The sequence below is a fragment of the Dipodascopsis tothii genome, assembly GCF_038497935.1.
Source record: "Dipodascopsis tothii strain CBS 759.85 unplaced genomic scaffold V1510scaffold_16, whole genome shotgun sequence".
In the NCBI taxonomy this organism is placed as follows: domain Eukaryota; kingdom Fungi; phylum Ascomycota; class Lipomycetes; order Lipomycetales; family Lipomycetaceae; genus Neoaidaea; species Neoaidaea tothii.
In genome coordinates, this window is record NW_027118000.1 from 1 (window position 1) to 16,997 (window position 16,997).

General features: G+C 67.7%; 8 protein-coding genes across 8 annotated transcripts; 4 read left to right on the forward strand and 4 right to left on the reverse strand.

Annotated features, from left to right (window-relative positions):
* Positions 1–7: 7 nt before the first annotated feature.
* V1510DRAFT_434997 (uncharacterized protein) lies at positions 8–1,818 on the forward strand (the record flags this gene model as incomplete). Its single annotated transcript, XM_066935542.1, has 3 exons — positions 8–161; positions 695–774; positions 808–1,818. Coding segments are annotated over 3 exons (1,245 nt in total), but the record flags the coding sequence as incomplete, so codon positions are not given.
* Positions 1,819–3,192: 1,374 nt separating this feature from the next.
* V1510DRAFT_403245 (Metallo-dependent phosphatase-like protein) lies at positions 3,193–4,291 on the forward strand (the record flags this gene model as incomplete). Its single annotated transcript, XM_066932159.1, has 4 exons — positions 3,193–3,208; positions 3,295–3,460; positions 3,492–3,562; positions 3,594–4,291. 4 exons carry the CDS (start codon positions 3,193–3,195, stop codon positions 4,289–4,291), a joined length of 951 nt encoding a protein of 316 aa, XP_066788692.1.
* V1510DRAFT_417262 (Pre-mRNA cleavage complex II protein Clp1-domain-containing protein) lies at positions 4,215–5,824 on the reverse strand. Its single transcript, XM_066933915.1, has 2 exons — positions 5,640–5,824; positions 4,215–5,609 (listed from the first exon to the last, which is right to left on the reverse strand). Exons 1-2 carry the CDS (start codon positions 5,766–5,768, stop codon positions 4,329–4,331), a joined length of 1,410 nt encoding a protein of 469 aa, XP_066788693.1. The 5' UTR covers positions 5,769–5,824; the 3' UTR covers positions 4,215–4,328.
* A 60-nt stretch (positions 5,825–5,884) lies between these two features.
* V1510DRAFT_417266 (Golgi apparatus membrane protein TVP15) lies at positions 5,885–6,618 on the reverse strand. The gene is made up of 7 exons (XM_066933916.1): positions 6,506–6,618; positions 6,436–6,473; positions 6,346–6,404; positions 6,246–6,314; positions 6,142–6,214; positions 5,995–6,110; positions 5,885–5,968 (listed from the first exon to the last, which is right to left on the reverse strand). Exons 1-6 carry the CDS (start codon positions 6,563–6,565, stop codon positions 5,999–6,001), a joined length of 411 nt encoding a protein of 136 aa, XP_066788694.1. The 5' UTR covers positions 6,566–6,618; the 3' UTR covers positions 5,885–5,968; positions 5,995–5,998.
* A 373-nt stretch (positions 6,619–6,991) lies between these two features.
* Positions 6,992–8,848, forward strand: V1510DRAFT_365684 (uncharacterized protein; the record flags this gene model as incomplete). The annotated part of the gene is made up of 4 exons (XM_066931238.1): positions 6,992–7,723; positions 7,853–8,233; positions 8,378–8,479; positions 8,669–8,848. 4 exons carry the CDS (start codon positions 6,992–6,994, stop codon positions 8,846–8,848), a joined length of 1,395 nt encoding a protein of 464 aa, XP_066788695.1.
* Positions 8,849–9,027: 179 nt separating this feature from the next.
* V1510DRAFT_129122 (uncharacterized protein) lies at positions 9,028–11,220 on the reverse strand. Its single transcript, XM_066930304.1, has one exon. The coding sequence runs from the start codon at positions 11,118–11,120 to the stop codon at positions 9,186–9,188; it is 1,935 nt and encodes a 644-aa protein (XP_066788696.1). The 5' UTR covers positions 11,121–11,220; the 3' UTR covers positions 9,028–9,185.
* A 1,631-nt stretch (positions 11,221–12,851) lies between these two features.
* Positions 12,852–14,600, forward strand: V1510DRAFT_417274 (ATP-dependent RNA helicase). Its single transcript, XM_066933917.1, has 2 exons — positions 12,852–12,906; positions 13,008–14,600. The coding sequence occupies exon 2, from the start codon at positions 13,032–13,034 to the stop codon at positions 14,574–14,576; it is 1,545 nt and encodes a 514-aa protein (XP_066788697.1). The 5' UTR covers positions 12,852–12,906; positions 13,008–13,031; the 3' UTR covers positions 14,577–14,600.
* Positions 14,601–14,993: 393 nt separating this feature from the next.
* On the reverse strand, positions 14,994–16,839 carry V1510DRAFT_407208 (uncharacterized protein; the record flags this gene model as incomplete). Its single annotated transcript, XM_066932405.1, has 3 exons — positions 14,994–15,892; positions 15,980–16,054; positions 16,443–16,839. The coding sequence occupies 3 exons, from the start codon at positions 16,837–16,839 to the stop codon at positions 14,994–14,996; spliced, it is 1,371 nt and encodes a 456-aa protein (XP_066788698.1).
* Between the last annotated feature and the right edge of the window lie 158 nt (positions 16,840–16,997).

The following is a 16,997-nucleotide window of genomic DNA, read 5'->3' on the forward strand; positions in this document are numbered from 1 at the left end:
CCCCCCCGCCGCCCCCGCGCCCCCCCCCCCCCCCCACCCCCCCCGGCGCGCCCCCCCCCCCCCCCCCCCCCCGCCGGCGACTCCGTCGAGGTTGGTTGCCCTGCGGGCAAGCAGCGGCCGCCCGCAGGGCGCACCCTCGACGGAGTCGCCGCCGGAGGCTCGTGCATATAGCCGCTGTGGCGCATAGCCGCACATGCCTCCCGCGGCCACCCCGCCGTGCGCGCTGCGGGCGCGCCACGCGGCTCCGCGCCACAGGGCTGCGCCGCAGCGCGGCGAACACGGATGACGTCGGCGCACGGTCCCTGCCCAGCCGCAGGCGACGCCAGCGCCACGGCGTCACACGGACGCGTCGACACGTGTTGTTTGTGTATATTGACACGCGTGTTGGGAGTTCGGATCGGGAAGGGTGTAAATAAAGTCTACGCGCGCGGCAGTGTGACGACCGGCAGGTTTAAGCAGCGCACGCCGCCAGAGACCGCACAGGACTAGCCGGCAGAACAGCAGGTAGGGCGGGCGCGAGCGCGCTGACAGCAGCAACGGATGTCGTTCTTCCACGCGGTTGGGACGTCGCAGGCGATGAGCGGGCTCGGCGGGCCGCACGCGGGCGGCCCGGAGACGCACGGCGGACACGGCGGGCCCGGTCCGGCGCCGTCGCCGAGCACCAAGGTGGACGAGTACGGGGCCGCGCCGCGAGAGGGCGCGCGGCGCAAGATCTTCATCCGCACCGAGGAGGAGCAGTTTGCGCTGCCGCTGTCGAAAGTGGAGACGAATAATGTGGATCGGCGGCCGGGCGCGGCTAACGTGTAGGACCTCGTCGAGCTGCTCTCGCGGCTGTTTTCGCCCGAGCTGCTGCACCGGCTGCAGATCCGGTACGACTGGACGTCGCTGGACGACAAGGGCAACGTGACGGGCCCGATCGGCGGCGGCGCGGTAATCTACCCCGAGTACTGGGAGAGCCTGGTGGAGGACGGGATGCGGATCGTGGTGCGCGTGCTGCCGGAGGACGACTACGAGCGGCCGGCGGAGCACGTGGACACGGCGACGATCGCCAAGATCCACGAGATCTCGGAGCAGCTCAAGAACAACCTGAGCTACGGGGCGGACGGGCCGTTCGACAAGTTCCTGGCGAAGCCGGCGCACGCGATCGCGGCGCCGGCGGGCCTGCCGTCGACCAAGGAGAACAACGCGCGGACGTCGCCGCGGTACGACGTCGGCCGCGGCCAGACGTACTCGGCCGTGGTCAAGCAGCAGGGCATGCAGCCGCTGGGGCTGAGCTCGGCGCTCGACGTGAACGCGATGAACCTGCCCAAGAACGTGCTGGTCGACAACAAGAAGCTCAACCGGCTGGTGCTGCCGCCGCACCTGGACCGCGTCGAGCTGGACAAGAAGCCGCTGCTGCCGGTGCGCGACCCGTACAGCTTCACGTACCAGTCGTGCATCACCATGCTGGGCCCGCTGCTGCCCGAGTGGCGGCGGATCACGCACCCGCGGCTGTCGCCCAACATCGTGACGATCCGGCCGTGCCACGAGAACACGCTGTGGATCTTCTGCGTGGTGCAGCAGACGCTGCACCCGGTCACGGTGCGCGCGTTCGAGACGATCGACATCGAGGAGCTCGTGATGCGCGTCGTGCCGGCGCACGTCGGCAAGGAGCGCACCGTCGTGCTGTGGCGCAACATGAAGTTCGGCGGCGAGGACATCGGCGAGCGCTACAACGCCAAGAAGGAGACCCGCGGCACCGGCGCGCGCAACATGTGGAAGCGCAACCTGGCCGTGCTGGCCGTCAAGAACGCCGAGGTCTTTGTCGTCGTCTGGGAGGACACGCGGCGGGCCAAGCCGCTGCCGCTCGGCCTGGCGTCGCCGCAGCCGTCCGGCCAGTCGTCGCCGCTGGCGCCGCCGTGCGGCCTGCACGCCTCGCCCGACGACTCGCCCGCGTCCGACCACAGCCCCGAGCCCAGCCCGCGGCTGGCGGGCGCCCGCAAGCCGCTCGGCTTCGGCCAGGCCTTTGGCGCCGGCCTCGGCCCGCTCGGCGCGCTCCACGCCGGCCTCGGGCCGCTGCCCGTCCACGGCCCCGGCCCCATCGGGCCGCTCGGCCTCGGCCCCGTCGGCCTCGGCCAGTTCGGCCTGCCCGCGCCGCCGCCGCACCTCGCCGGCCTGCCCTCCAAGCTCGTCTACTCCGAGGCCACGCCCGAGTTCACGTCCGCCGTCGCGCCGTCCTCGCCGTCCTCGCCGCACTCGGCCTCGTCGCTCTCGACCTACCTGCTCTCGTCGTCCTTCCGCGACGCCGACGCCCCTGCCGACGAGCCCAAGCCCGACGACGCCCCCGACGACGCCCCCGACGCCGACCGCGACCCGCCCGCCCCGGCTGAGAACTCGTGGTTCTCCAACGCGTGGTAGCGTTCTATATCTTTGTGCTTTGGTCTGCCGCCGGCCGTATTTTTATGATTTACTGTTTATTTAAAGATTGGTTTACTGGTGTTTACGTGTATGGACGCTGCATGCAGCTGTATTTCTAGGAGCGAACTTGGGACGGACTACGATACTACCGACACGCCGACGGTGCCCGGCACCGAGCCGCCGCCGGTCCGCGGCGCCGCCGGGCACCCGCCGCCTACGCTCATCGCGGCTTGTGTATACTGTCGACACGGCACCTGCCGTCTTAATGCTGCCTGCGGGCCTCTTCTTTGCCGGCCTGCCTGTGTATTTTTAATATGATCAGGTCTTTCATGGCGTGGCGCGTGGCATATAGCCGCTGTGGCGCAGCCGCACGAGCCTGCGGCGGCGACTCGTAGACCGCATATAGCCGCTGTGGCGCAGACCCGCACGCGCCTCCGGCGGCGACTCCGTCGAGGGTGCGCCCTGCGGGCGGCTGCTGCTTGCCCGAAGGGCAACTACCCTCGACGGAGTCGCCGCCGGAGGCTCGCACATATAGCCGCTGTGGCGCATAGCCGCACGAGCCTCCGCGGCAACTCCGAGGGGGTGCTGTGCGCGGCCACGCTTGCCCAGGGCTCCTCGGCGCCGCCGGCGGCTCGCGGCCAGCCGCTGTGGCGTATAGCCGCGCACAGCGTGTGGCGCGGCAGGCACATGCGGGTTACCCGGCGCACACGTCGCCTTACCCGGCGCCGCGCGCTAGACCACGGCCACGACGGCGACGACGCAGCACTGGACTCGTGGGCCGGCACGAACATCGCGATGCCCGGAATCGTCCGTAAGTGAGAGCGTGCGCCGTCGGCGACCCGCAGCGCGTCGCGTGCGCATTCGGCGCCGCGCCGTCGCGTGCCCTGCTGACCGCAGCCCTGTCGCTCGATCTCGACGAGTGCATCGAGCGGCTATACAACCTGGACCTGCTCCCGGAGCCCGTGGTCGAGTCGCTGTGCTCCAAGGCCAAGGAGCTGCTGATCACGGAGAGCAACGTGGTGCACATCAAGGCGCCGGTGTCGGTCGTCGGCGACATCCACGGGTACGTCCACAGCCGGCGGCGCTGACGGCAGGCAATTCTTCGACCTGCTCGAGCTGTTCAAGGTCGGCGGGTTCCCGCCCGACACAAACTACCTGTTTCTGGGTAGGTGGGCGCGCGGGCGCGCTGACGGCAGGCGACTACGTCGACCGCGGGTACTTCTCGATCCAGACCATCACGCTGCTGACGTGCCTCAAGCTGCGGTACCCCAACCGGATACACCTGATCCGCGGCAACCACGAGTCGCGGGGCATCTCGCAGAACTACGGGTTCTACAGCGAGTGCAAGGCCAAGTACGGCAACGCGAGCGTGTGGCACTACTTCACCGACATGTTTGACTTCCTCACGCTCTCGGTCGTGATCGACGACCAGATCTTCTGCATCCACGGCGGGCTGTCGCCCAACGTGCACTCGATCGACCAGATCAAGGTGGTGGACCGGTTCAAGGAGATCCCCCACGAGGGCCCGATGGCGGACCTGGTGTGGTCGGACCCGGACCCCGACAAGGACGAGTTCGGGATCTCGACGCGCGGCGCCGGCTACACGTTCGGCGCCGAGATCGTCAAGAAGTTCCTGGCGGTGAACAACATGGTGCACATCCTGCGCGCGCACCAGCTGTGCGACGAGGGCTACCAGGTGCTGTTCGACGGGCGGCTGTCGACGGTGTGGTCGGCGCCCAACTACTGCTACCGCTGCGGCAACCTGGCGTCGGTGCTCGAGGTGTCGGAGAACGGCGACAAGTTCTTCAACGTGTTCGCGGCCGCGCCCGAGAACGAGCAGTACCGGCAGCAGCAGGCGCTGCAGCCGCAGCACAAGATCGAGTACTTTCTGTAGCCGGCGCCCGCCGGACGGGCGAGTATATTACACTAGACTATTCCACGTACCGGAACTGGCCCATGAGGAGCACGCGCGACGGCAGGCGGCCCTGGATGGGGATCAGCACCTTGAGCTTGCGCTTGGTGTCGTCGGCCTCGACGACGTGGACGAAGCCCATGACGGACGCGACGGCGACGTCGGCGTCGGCGTCGCCGGGGTTGGCGTAGAGGATCGCCAGGACGGCGTTCTGCATCTGCGACGACGGCTCGAGCTTGGTCACGGGCGTGAGCTGCGCGGTCGCCTGGTCGTCGCCGATGGGCAGGACCGACGACGAGACCAGGTGCGACTTCTCGCCGATCTCGTACACGGTGAGCGTCGAGTAGTCGACCGTGACGGCGTACGCCGAGAGCATGTTGCGCGCCGAGCCGTAGAAGTACTCCTTGATGGTGCGCTGCTGGACCGCGCGCACGTACGCGGCGTCGCGGTCGACGACGCCGCCGGACCGCGCGATCTTGAGCACGGCCATGCCCGGCGCGCCCGCGTACTTGCGCTTCATGTCGTTGAACAGCCGCTCGTTGCCGATGATCACGACCGCCGTCACGCCAAAGTCGCCCACGACGCCCTCGATGATGTCGTAGTGCCGCTGGTCGACCACGCCGGCCGTGTCGATGATCGTGCCCGACACGCGCACCTTGTCGTCCACCGCCAGCCGCGACGCGACCGCCAGCGACAGCCGCGTGGCCAGCGCCCGGTAGAAGGCCGGGTTGGTCGTCGGCGAGTCCGCGCCGTAGTAGTACCCGATCGGCGTCTTGGGCGCGCTGGGCGACGGGCCGTTGGTCGGGCACGTCCCCCACACGTTGTCCTCCACGTCCATCAGCGTCGAGTAGCTCGCGGCCGTCAGCGTGCCGGGCGGCACGCCCGTCATGCTCTCGCGGGGGTCCAGGTTGACCACCATCGGCGCGCGGCCCATCTTGATCGCGTACGCGGTCAGGATCTTGGCCAGCGTGCTCTTGCCGGAGCCCTCCGGGCCCAGGATCAGCACCTTGGGGCCCTCGCCCTCGCCGCCCGCGCCCGCCGGCGCCAGGCCCACCGCCGCCGACGCCCGGCTGAGGAGATCCCGCTCCTGCGCCAGCATCCGCTGCTTTTCGAGCGCAAAGTGCAGGTTCAAGTACGCGCTCATCGGCGTCTCGTCCGACGTGTACTCGACCTGCGCCTCGCCCGTCCACTCCAGCCGGCAGCCCTGGTACGTGAACACGGCCAGCTTGGCCGCAGAGAACTTGTACGTCACGCCGCCGGCGATCTCGGTGCCGAAGATCTCGGCCGTGCCGGCCACGAGCTGCGTCAGCGCGTCCCCCGATCCACGTACCTGCAGCTGCACCTCGGCGTCCAGCGCGACCTCGAACCGCCACTCGTGCTCGGGCGGCAGATCGACCGTGTTGGCCGGCGCGGCCGCGGCGGCCGGAGCCGGCCCCAGATTGAGCCCGGGGATGTCCATGGTGGTGCGCGGGAGCGTGCGGCGCGGAAGGCCGTGGACGCTGCGCAGGCCCTAACCCTACAAAGCGGCTTAAAGCCGCCGAAAAATTTCTCGCGCCCGCGCGCTCGCGCGCAGCCCAATGACGAGACGCATGACATTCTTTCTAGAACAAGCATGAAGACCAAGCATTTCTTCACTTTCCGAGGGCCGGCGGGGCCGCGGGCGCGCGCCCGCGGCCCGGCGCGCGACGTCTAGACGGTCTCGCCGACGGACGTCTGCTCGTAGCCGGGTTCGTCCGAGCGCATGTTGGCAGGGGCCTCGGCGATGGGCGCAAACTCCAGGATGATGTAGACTACGCCGACGCTGGGGTCAGCGCGGCCGCGCGCGTACTCACATCATGGCAATCGAGCCGGCGACGATGCGCAGCGCGCCGGGCGCGAGGATGGTCGCGCCGACAAAGAGGTAGACTGGCGTCAGCGGGCCCGCGCGCACACGTACACAGGCCGCGGCCGAGGAACGACAGCAGGAAGGACGCGTACTTGATCACGTTCTCGGGCAGGGCGAATTCTGGCGTCAGCGGCGCCGCGCGTGCACGTACCGGCCAGGATGACCATCGCACCAAACAGGACCGTGTAGATGGCCGTGATGACCGCGCGGCTGGCGTCAGCGGGCGCGCGCGAGCACTTACAACGAGATCGGGAAGAACATGCTGATTCCTCCGAGGACCTGGCGTCAGCGGAACCGCGGCGGGGGCGTACCATCAGCGCGCCAACGATGAAGTTGACGATTCTGAAAGGGCTGCCAATGTCGTCGAACATGGTGACTGCGAATTGATGCGGAAAGGGTGCTGGGGAGGGCGGTGCGCGGCGACACTTTATCTTTTGCGTCGGGCTGCGTCCGGATTTTTTTTCGGTAAAGGGCCCGGCGGCCTAGCTTGCGCCGCACGGGTGGCTGCGCTTGCCCGTTATCGCGCGTGCGGCGGGCCTGTGGCGGTGGGTCTTACATCCCGCCGGCGGGGATTGGCCCGCGCGCCGCACGCGGTGGGGCTCGGTGGGGCGGTGCGCCGCGCGGCCAGGGGCGCAGCCGGCGCCGCGCGCGGTGCGGCTCGGGCGCGCCGCACGCCGTGCGGCGCGGCCAGCCGCACGCAGTGCGGCGCCCCGCGTTTCCATCCCGACCGCCGGAATCGGCCCGCGTATATAGGCCCGCGCCGCGCACCCGCGCCGGCATATACTTAGCATTGCGCCATGGACGACGACTGCGACGAGTTCCTGACGCCGGCAGAGACCGTGCGGGCCGAGGCGGCGGCCGAGGCGGCGGCGCCGGCCACCGACGCGGCCGCCCCGGCCGCCGACGCGACCGCCCCGGCCGACGACGCGACCGCCCCGGCCACCGCCCCGGCCGCCGCTGTCCTCGGCCCTCCCGGCGCCCCGCGCGACCTCTTTGTGTTCTACGACGGCACCTGCTCCAAGTCCGGCGTCCACAACTCGTCCAACGTCCTCCACCTCTACCAGCTCCTGCGCCGCCACCCGCGGCTCAGCACCACGCCCGACGGCCGTCCCACGTGCTTCTACCAGGCCGGCCTCGGCACGTCCGCCTCGCTCTCCGGCACCAACCGGCGGCTCCAGTTCGCGCTCACCAAGATCGACGCCCTCGCCGGCTACACGTTCGACAACCAGATCGCCGCCGGCTACGCGTTCCTCTGCGACACGTACGCCCCCGGCGACCGCATCTGGATGTTTGGCTTCTCGCGCGGCGGCTTTGCGGCGCAGTCGCTGGCGTCGCTCGTCAAGAACGTCGGCGTCATCGCCAACGCGCCCAGCGAGCCGCACGAGCGCGAGCGCGTCGCCAAGAGCACCTGGGTCGCGTACCGCACCACGCCCCGCACCGAGCCGCTGGCGGCCGAGCCCGGCCTGTGCTTCCACGACGTGCAGCCGTACTTTGTCGGCCTCTGGGACGCCATCTCGCAGCTCGGCACCGTCCTCCCCGGCTTCCGCAAGAACGCGGCCACGTTCCCGCCAACGTACCGGTACCGGTACCAGTACTACAACGTCTACCGCAACCGGCTGCGCCGCCAATTGACCGTCCACAAGAGCACGAGCCTGCAGAAGAAGCACGGCTTCTACCCGGCCGCGCTGCACGTCCGCCACGCGCTCTCGCTGGACGAGCGCCGCAGCCGCTTCCAGGCCTGCCTGTACATGAAGAACTACGGCCTGGCCGACGGCTCGGTCGACCGCGTGTACATGAACGACGTCCAGGAGGTCTACTTCCCGGGCAACCACTCGGACGTGGGCGGCGGCGGGTCGGGCGCGAGCCAGGGCCCGGCCGAGACGCCCGCGGCCGCGTCGCGGCCCCGCGTGGCCCCGCGCAAGCTCTCGGACGTGTCGCTCGCGTGGATGCTGTGCGAGTGCATCGGCCTGGGCCTCGCGCTCGACACGCTGCACGGCCTGCCGTTCTCGACCCCGGCCACCTGCCCGGCGCTGACGGGCGTGCCGCGGCTTGAGCCGGCCGCGCAGGCCGAGGCCGAGGCCGCGCACGGCCCGGCGGCGGCCGGCACCGCGCCGGCGCAGCCTCGTGCGCCCGTCACGCCCGCCGAGCTCAACACGGCCGACGTCCTGCGCGCGTCCATCCAGGCGCCGCACCACGACACGCTCGCGCTCGACGCGCGCCACGGCCGCGGCCGCAACGTCGCGCTCAAGTGGTGGCTGCTCGAGTTCCTGCCGCTGCCGTACCTGGTCCAGAACCACCACTACGACCGCAGCTGGAAGGCGCGGCGGGCGCCGCCGCTGCCGCCGCGGCCGCGATTCGACCTGGCGCGGCCCGTGCGCGGCGCCCCTGAGTCCGCCGTCGCGGACGCGACCGAGTCCGGGTCCGTGACCGAGTCCGCGCACGCCCCGACCCGACCCGCGCTCGCCGCCGCCGAGATCGTCGCCCATACCCGCAAGACCGGCGAGATGTGGTCCCGCAAGTACGTGCCCAACTTCGGCCGCGCCCGCCGCATCCCCGAGGGCGCCCGCATCCACTGGTCCGTCTTCTGGAAGCAGGCCTACGACGCCGACTACCGGCCGTCCAACTTCCCCAAGAACTTCGAGGTCTGCCAGTAGAGCCGCCGTCACCAGCTGCCATTAGCCCACGCCCACGCGACAGCTCGCTACGCCGCTGTCACCTGCCGGCATGTGCCGCCCACGTGCCGCCCCCTCCCGCCCGGCTCTTTCTGAGCCCGGCCGCCCACGCCCGTCCGCCAGCTAGAGAGCACAATTTTATTGAAGCAGTAAAAGCAAATAACCTGACGTATGTACATAATATGACCAATCCCAAAAATATAGCACGTAAATGTCGACAGATAGTAACGAAATATAACCCGACAGTAAATCACAAAAATATCAGCGGGCGCGGCCGTGTATCGGTCGGCCGCGCCCAGTGTCCGTGCGCGTGGCGCTGTCACATCATGTACTTGCCCTCGTCACCGCCGCGGGCGGTGGCGCCGAGCGCCTCGAGCTCGGTCACCATCGGCAGCTGGGTCGACGACTTGATGAAGCTCGCGCGGTCGTCGCGCATCGGCTGGTAGCGCTTGTCCGGGTTCTTGGACAGCAGCGCGTACACGCACGAGACGGCGACCATGATCATCAGCACGACGGCGAAGGCCGCGTTGAGCACAAAGAAGACGACGCCCATGACGGCGATGGCGATGGCCGGGACCTTGGTCACACGCGTGAAGAACAGGAAGAGCAGGCCGTTGACGAAGTTGACGGACTGGATCGAGATGTTGAACGCGTTGGTGGCGCGGTCCATGTACGGCTTGATCCACACGATCAGGACGAGGTAGGCCAGCTCGAGCAGGAAGAGCGCGATGCCCTGGGTCGTGCCGCTGTTCTGGCCGAACGCGATGAAGCACGCCTTGGCGATCATGAACAGCAGCGACGGCACGATGAAGTAGTAGGCCGTGGCGCGGAACTGCACGTACACGAAGCCCCACCGGTTGAGCGCGACCGGGTCCGAGTACAGGATGTACGCCGGGTTCTTGTGGATCGCGACCGACCGCTTGGCCAGCTTGATCACCTTGAACGACGCCCACGCCAGCAGGCCGAGCACGAGCAGCAGCATGACCACCGCGAGCACGACCGTGGCCGGCGACTCGCGCTGCGTCAGCTCCCAGAACGACAGGATGATCATGTTGAGCGAGCCGATCAGGACCATGCGGTAGAGCATGCCCTTGACGACCGCCAGCCAGCGCACGCGGAAGTCCGTGAACCGCGAGCGCATCACGCCCGTGCGCACGAGCAGGTCGAGCCCGAACTTGGCGCCGACCAGGCACAGGATGATCACGATCGTGAAGAACACGAAAAACGTGACACCGGTGACAAACATCGACGTGATCTCGATGTTGGCCAGGTACGCCACGCGCTTGATGCCGTGCAGCACGTACGTCGACGACACCGTGCTCTGCTCCGAGTCGTTGTTGACACGCGTGTGCAGGGCGTGCCGCACCTCGGGCGTCGCCGCGCGCGCGACCAGGTGCCGCGCGGCGTGCGCCAGCGTCGTCACCGTCTCGACCGACCGCTTCTGGACCAGCACCGACACCGACGACAGGTTGTCGAGGAACGTCGACGGCGTGCCGCCCGTGGACTTGATGTACCAGTCAAAGATCTTCTGCATGAAGCCCACGCGGATGATGCCCATGCTCCACTCGAAGTCCTGCGTCCACGCCGACGTGATCGGCGGCAGCTTCATGGCACACATGCCAATCACGGCCAGGTTCTGGAAGTAGCCAAACAGTGACAGCGTATTCGCGGCCACGTGCGTCGACGTCGACGAGTGGCCCATGCCCGACGCGATCGCCGCCACGATCATGGCCAGGCCGGCAATCACGGCCGTCACCCACGCCACGATCTTGGTGTGCACGGTCTTGCCGTTCGACAGCTGCGCCTCCACGCACGCCACCTGCGTGCCCTCGTCGTTGTAGATCGAGATCTGCACCGTGCCGTCCAGGTCGGGCACCGTGTAGGCCACGCCCGGGATCTGGTCGACCACCGACGACGACACCGTGATCGTCGTGTCCAGGTCAAACTGGCCCGGCGACATCGGACACAGCTGGGCCAGGTCCAGCGTGCACGGGTCAATCTTCTCCGACACGACCTTGAGGCCGTACGCGATCACGTTGATCTCGCCGGTCACGTTGCCGTCCAGCGTCGAGGTCGCCACGATGTCCACCGACAGCGACCGATTCTCCGGCGTGAACACAACGTTGAACAGAGACGCCGAGAAGTCCGAGTTTTCCATGCACGTCTCGAGCGATGTCGACTTGATCAGCCGTGTGGCCGCGGCGCACTGCGCCAGCAGCGGCACCGCCGCCCACAGTGCTTTCAGCACCCGCATTGCTGTCTGCGCCTTGCGCTAGTTTCCGTTCTCCGCAGTTTTGTCCTCGGTTCCGCGACGAGTCTTGCAGTCGCTCTGCTTGCGTCGATAGTGCAAACGGTGTTCGCGGCGGGGAATGGGGGACACTGAGCGGTTCAGTGCGGAAAAAAATATAAAACAGAAAACTGCCAGGGCCTGAGATTAAAGGGGACCAAACTGGTGATGCTAAATCTATGGCGGAGGCCTGCAAACAAGCTGGCCAGGCGAAACAGGCTAGGGAAAAAAGAAAACCTGAAAAGGGGAAGGTCGGCGTTTATACGCGCATTCCTGCTAAAAATAGACGCCTGGCCGTGTCAGCCGCGCTCTTTGTCGCGGTGGCAGGGGCTTACCCGGCACGTGGCTGGCGGTAACCCGCAGCGCGCGCGTCGTTACCCGGGCCGTGGGCGCGGTGGCGCCCAGGGAAGCGCAAACGAAAAGCGGCTAGCGCCGCGCCAGCGCGCCACTCTAGCCGCCCTGGGGGCCCACGGACGCGCCCGCTAGCCGGACAAGGCCGGCACTAGTCCGACTCGATGCCGTGGCGCCGCCCAGCGCAGGTCGCGCCGGTACCTGGGCACGTGACCTACTCTTTGTCCCCGCCGCCCGCGTGCGCCCCATGTGGCCGTGCACGCACCGTGCCTGGCGTGCCTGTACCAGCCGCCGGGCATGACGTCCACGCGTGCGTCGCCTGACACTGCTGCGCCGCGTTCTTTGTCGTCTGTGGCCGCATGGTGGTTGTGTCTGGAGCCGCGGCAGTCCCGGCTCGGCTCGGCGGCCGCCGGGTGGGCGGGAGCAGAAGCCCATTGCCGCGCGGCGGTGCGGCCGCCGCGGATCCGTCCAACACGGCGGTGCGCGGCGGTGCACGGCGGCGGTGCGACATGCTGCAGATAGTGCCTGCACTGCCTGCACCGCCTGCGCCTCACACGCCGCCTGCGCCGCCCGCCCCGCCCGCACCGCCCGCACCGCCCATCGTGGCGCTCACTGCGTCTTGCATGCGCCAACGCGGGCTGCATGCCTCCTGTGGCGCAGGTCGCGCTGGTGATCGCCTTCAGCCACTGGTCTCTTGGCGGGTTTCTGGGCGCACTTTCGTCCTTGTCTGTCGCACTTGGCCGCGACCGCCCAGCGCCTCGTCGCCAAGCGAGGCGCAGTCCACCACATTCTCGGTTTCTGGCCCGTCCAGCCGGAACCCCGTACTCGCCTGAGCACTAGTCGAGCTATTTGTGGAGATTGCGTGTGGCGCGACGTTGCGTATGCTAGTAAGGGACTGTTATTTTAGACCGCTCTGGTCGAGCCCACCTGAGACGTTGCGAAATTACGCGCTCCGTAGACTGCTCCTGGCCGCTGCCAGCCCGCTGGGAGCGGCTAACCACGACTAAACCTGTCTGCTAGCTGGTAGGCCGCTGAGTCTGCTAGGCGCCCAGCTCTCAACTCTAGACCCGCCAGACACCAATGTTCTGCGCACGCCATCTCTAGTGCAGCTGCCGGCTGCCGCTCCGCGCGTGCATACGCGCTCAGGCTGACGCGACTGCGATAGACGCTACGTCACGGACGGCGATCAGATCGGCGGCCGATGTTCGCCAAGTTTGGTGCGGAAACGAGCCGCGCAGTGTGCGGCTCGCACCGCCACCTGCGCCACTCACGCGCCCGTCTTGCGCCGCACAGCCTGCGGCGTGACCCGGTCGCCAGATCCGGGTAAATGTTCACGATTGCTCCCAAGTGAAAAAAAAATTTCTCAGCGCCAGCTCGTCGACCGGACATCCCACGACCAAAGGTAAGACCCCGCCGTTCACGGCGGCAGCAGCTACCGGGCAGCCGGGCATGCCCCCCTGTCGCTGCCGCCGCCAGATCGCCAGCCACAGCGCTGACCCGCAGGCTTTTGAGCAAATCGGAGACACAATGGCCGAGAAGAAGGTCGAGAAGACCAAGAAGAGAAAGCACGAGCGGCCGGCCGAGGAGGCGCCTGTCGAGGCCGGCAAGGCCGCCGCCGCCGAGCCCGCCGTCGCCGACACGTTCGAGTCGCTCGAGCTGTCGGAGCCCACTCTCAAGGCGCTGACCGAGGACATGAAGTTCACAAAGATGACGCCGATCCAGGCGCGCACGATTCCACCGCTGCTCGCCGGCAAGGACGTGCTGGGCGCGGCCAAGACCGGGTCCGGCAAGACGCTGGCGTTCCTGATCCCCGCGATCGAGCTGCTGAGATCGCTCAAGTTCAAGCCGCGGAACGGCACGGGCGTGATCATTGTGTCGCCGACCCGCGAGCTGGCGCTGCAGATCTTCGGCGTCGCGCGTGAGCTGATGGCGCACCACTCGCAGACGTTCGGCATCGTGATCGGCGGCGCCAACCGGCGGGCCGAGGCCGAGAAGCTGACCAAGGGCATCAACCTGCTCGTGGCCACGCCCGGCCGGCTGCTCGACCACCTCCAGAACACCGAGGGTTTTGTGTACCGCAACCTGCGGGCTCTTGTGATCGACGAGGCCGACCGTATTCTCGAGATCGGTTTCGAGGACGAGATCCGGCAGATCGTCAAGATCCTGCCGGCATCGATTCCCGAGCCCGGCTCGGACGCCGTCGGCCGCCAGACGGTCCTGTTCTCGGCCACGCAGACGACGAAGGTCGAGGACCTGGCGCGCATCTCGCTGCGGCCCGGCCCGCTGTACATCAACGTCGAGTCCGAGGCCGAGCCGTCGACCGTGGCCGGCCTGGAGCAGGGCTACGTCGTGTGCGAGCCTGACAAGCGGTTCCTGCTGCTGTTCTCGTTCCTGCGGCGCAACAAGGGCAAGAAGATTATCGTGTTCCTGTCGTCGTGCAACTGCGTCAAGTACTACGCCGAGCTGCTCAACTACATCGACATGCCGGTGCTCGACCTGCACGGCAAGCAGAAGCAGCAGAAGCGCACCAACACGTTTTTCGAGTTCTGCAACGCCACCTCGGGCATCCTGCTGTGCACTGACGTCGCTGCCCGTGGTCTCGACATCCCGGCTGTGGACTGGATCATCCAGTACGATCCCCCGGATGACCCGCGCGACTACATCCACCGCGTGGGCCGGACCGCGCGTGGCGCGTCTGCTCGCGGCAAGTCGCTCATGTTCCTGCTGCCGTCCGAGCTCGGCTTCCTGAGCTACCTCAAGGCTGCGCACGTGCCTCTGAACGAGTACGAGTTCCCGGCCAAGAAGATCGCCAACGTCCAGGGCCAGCTCGAGGGTCTGGTCTCGGGCAACTACTGGCTGAACCAGTCGGCCAAAGACGGCTACCGTGCGTACCTGCAGGCCTATGCGAGCCACCACCTGAAGCAGGTCTACAAGCTGGACGGCCTGGACCTGGCCAAGGTCGCCAAGGCCTTCGGCTTCAAGGTTCCGCCGAACGTGAACCTGACGATCGGCGCCAGCGGAAAGTCGAAGAACGACTACGGCGTGCACAAGAAGCGCAAGTTTGTCAAGTAGCATCAAAAGTCATTGAATTTGTGAGACGGGCCGGGAACGGCATGTGCAACATGTAGCCGCTGCGTGACTGGCGGCATGTAGCCGCAACGTATAGCCGCAACGTATAGCCGCTGCATGTAGCCACGAGAGATCGGCCTAAACGTTTCGCCGCAACGTACCACCGCAGCAGACCACACCGTGCCCCTCCCGTCGTACAGCTGCCACAGCCATCACAGCCGCCAGCTTCATGACTCTACAGCGCCAGCGTCAGCGCTCGCGCGGTCCGCGCCAAACAGTGTTGATACAATAGATGATACAAACTATAGATGATACATAGATTTTCTTCCATACTTCGGGCCCACAGTGGCCGGCCACGAGAAAAAGAATGTCATAACTTTTGGAGGCGTGCCGGTCGGCCGTAGAGGCCCTCTCGCTGTATCAGCTTCCAGCCGACGCATACAGGTCCAGGCCACCCGACTCGGACGGCCGGTCGCCAGGCATGCCGACGCCGGTCGACATCGTCGTGATGTTCGAGATACTCAAGACCTCGCCCGTACGCTTCTCGCGGTCCGCCGCGCCGCTGCTCGGCCGGCGGTAGGCCGTCGTCGAAGCCGGCATGGCCGGGCCCGCCGGCACAGCAGCCGGCTGGCCAGCGGCGTCGTCATACTCGTACTTGGACCGCTTCAGGCCGCGCTCCTCGTCGTGCAGGTTGACGGGCAGGGCCGAGATAAGACCGCCCGTGGACGTGTGCTGTTCGGAGCCATACGGGTGGCCCGGATACGGGTGCATCGACATCTCGTCCGCGCCGAGCGCGGCCGCCGACGTTGTTGACAGCTGCGAAGCCGGGATCGGCCGCGGCGGCACCGTGTTGACCACGCGCTTCTTGCCGCCGCGCTTGGGGATGTAGTCGTCCGGGTGCAGCCGGCGAATGTGCTGCTGCTTGTGCGTGGACGCCTTGGGGCCCTTGAAGTTGCGTCCGCAGATGTGACAGTCTTCGGACTTGTTGGCGGGGTTGATCGGCGCCGACGGCATCGCGGCAGGCGAAGGCGACGCTTTGACAGCCGGTTTGGACGCGTGCGTGGCCACGCCGTGCGCCGGAAGATGGCCGACGGCCATCGTGGGCGGCTGGCCGTTGACGGGCGTCGCGGGGATGTTTGACGTGATCGTGGCCGACGCGTATGCGGCCATGGACCCGGCTGGCGACGGCACGTAGTCCGCTGCCGGGGACGCCGACTGCCGCTCGCCTTCAGCGTTCGGTTGCGCTATTGAAGGATCGACAGGGATCTCGCCGTTGGCAAAAACCGTGACCTCCTCCTTGACTTCTTCCTTGTAGTATCCTGGTCGTTAGCGAAGTTCATGGAAGACTTGGGCGCTGGGGCGGTCTCAAACGGCTTTGACGATGGCTGGCGATGGCCGCCAGTTACCTAGGCAGCCGTCTAGGCAGCCGGACAGGCCCGCCGACAGCTGTTCCAGCCAGGGGTCTCCGCCGGCTCGGCCGGCTGCGGCGGCACGGCCGTCAGCGCCATCGCAGCGCCGCCGCGGCGCCGCCAGCACGTCGGCATGCCTCCCTGCCATCCGCTGCCGATGCCCCGCCCGTCGCTGAGATGGCCCGCCGCCGCGATGGCCGTTCGCGTGCGCGAACTGGCGCGAACCGCCACCCTCACGGCCGCAGCCCCACCGGCCGCCCGGCGGCCCCCCCGACAGCCCGCGGCCGCCAGACGGCGCGCAGCCGTCGCCGCCGCGTCCTGGCCATCCGCCGCCGCCATCCGCGCCGTCGCGCGGCCGTCGCCGCCGCCGCCGCGCCGGCCGCCGTCCTCCCAACTGGGACTTCCTCGGGGCGTCGCAACATCCGGGGAAGACCGCTCCCAGCGCTCGTTGACAACTCACCTCCGTAGCCGGGCGTGCCGTAGCCGGCCGGCGCCGTGCCGGCCGGCGACGGGCCCGTCGTCGACGTCCGCTTGCCGCCAGGACCCGAGTTGATTATCGCGTTCGCGGCCGCGTTCGCACCTGACAGGATGTTATTGGATGGATCCATACTGTGGTTATTCGCGCTGCCGTGCGACAGAGAAGAGTTTGGCGGATGGCTCGACGTGTTATTGTGGTGATGATGGCGGTGGTGGTGATGGTGGTGGTGGTGATGGTGGTGATGCGCTCCAGCTCCGTGAATCTGGAAATGCGGAAACTTTTTTGAATTTTGCTGTTTTCCCGAGGGTTTCTCAGCAGCTTCGACCGTCTCGATGGCGTCACAAATAGCTAGCAGGCCTACCGCGTCGTGAAATGACATGTCTTGTGAGGCCGACCAACTGGACGCGAGCGAGACCGGGCGCGTCCGTGGGTGGGGGAGTGCGGCCGCTTTACTAGCAGGCCTGAGGGGCGGATGTGGGCGGTCCGACGCGGCCTCGAGGAGCGTAGGCCGGACGGCCGGTGTGGTGCAACGCTACG

Excerpts from the sequence above, each read along its gene's own strand:
- V1510DRAFT_417274 (XM_066933917.1), top strand. The coding sequence starts at position 13,032 with ATGGCCGAGAAGAAGGTCGAGAAGACCAAGAAGAGAAAGCACGAGCGG.
- V1510DRAFT_417262 (XM_066933915.1), bottom strand. The coding sequence starts at position 5,768 with ATGGACATCCCCGGGCTCAATCTGGGGCCGGCTCCGGCCGCCGCGGCC. Across the intron at positions 5,610-5,639 it reads ACGCCGAGGTGCAGCTGCAG|CTCGTGGCCGGCACGGCCGA; the intron begins GTACGTGGATCG and ends GCGCTGACGCAG.
- V1510DRAFT_129122 (XM_066930304.1), bottom strand. The coding sequence starts at position 11,120 with ATGCGGGTGCTGAAAGCACTGTGGGCGGCGGTGCCGCTGCTGGCGCAG.
- V1510DRAFT_417266 (XM_066933916.1), bottom strand. The coding sequence starts at position 6,565 with ATGTTCGACGACATTGGCAGCCCTTTCAGAATCGTCAACTTCATCGTT. Across the intron at positions 6,474-6,505 it reads TCATCGTTGGCGCGCTGATG|GTCCTCGGAGGAATCAGCAT; the intron begins GTACGCCCCCGC and ends CGCTGACGCCAG. Across the intron at positions 6,215-6,245 it reads GTTCCTCGGCCGCGGCCTGT|TCTACCTCTTTGTCGGCGCG; the intron begins GTACGTGTGCGC and ends CGCTGACGCCAG.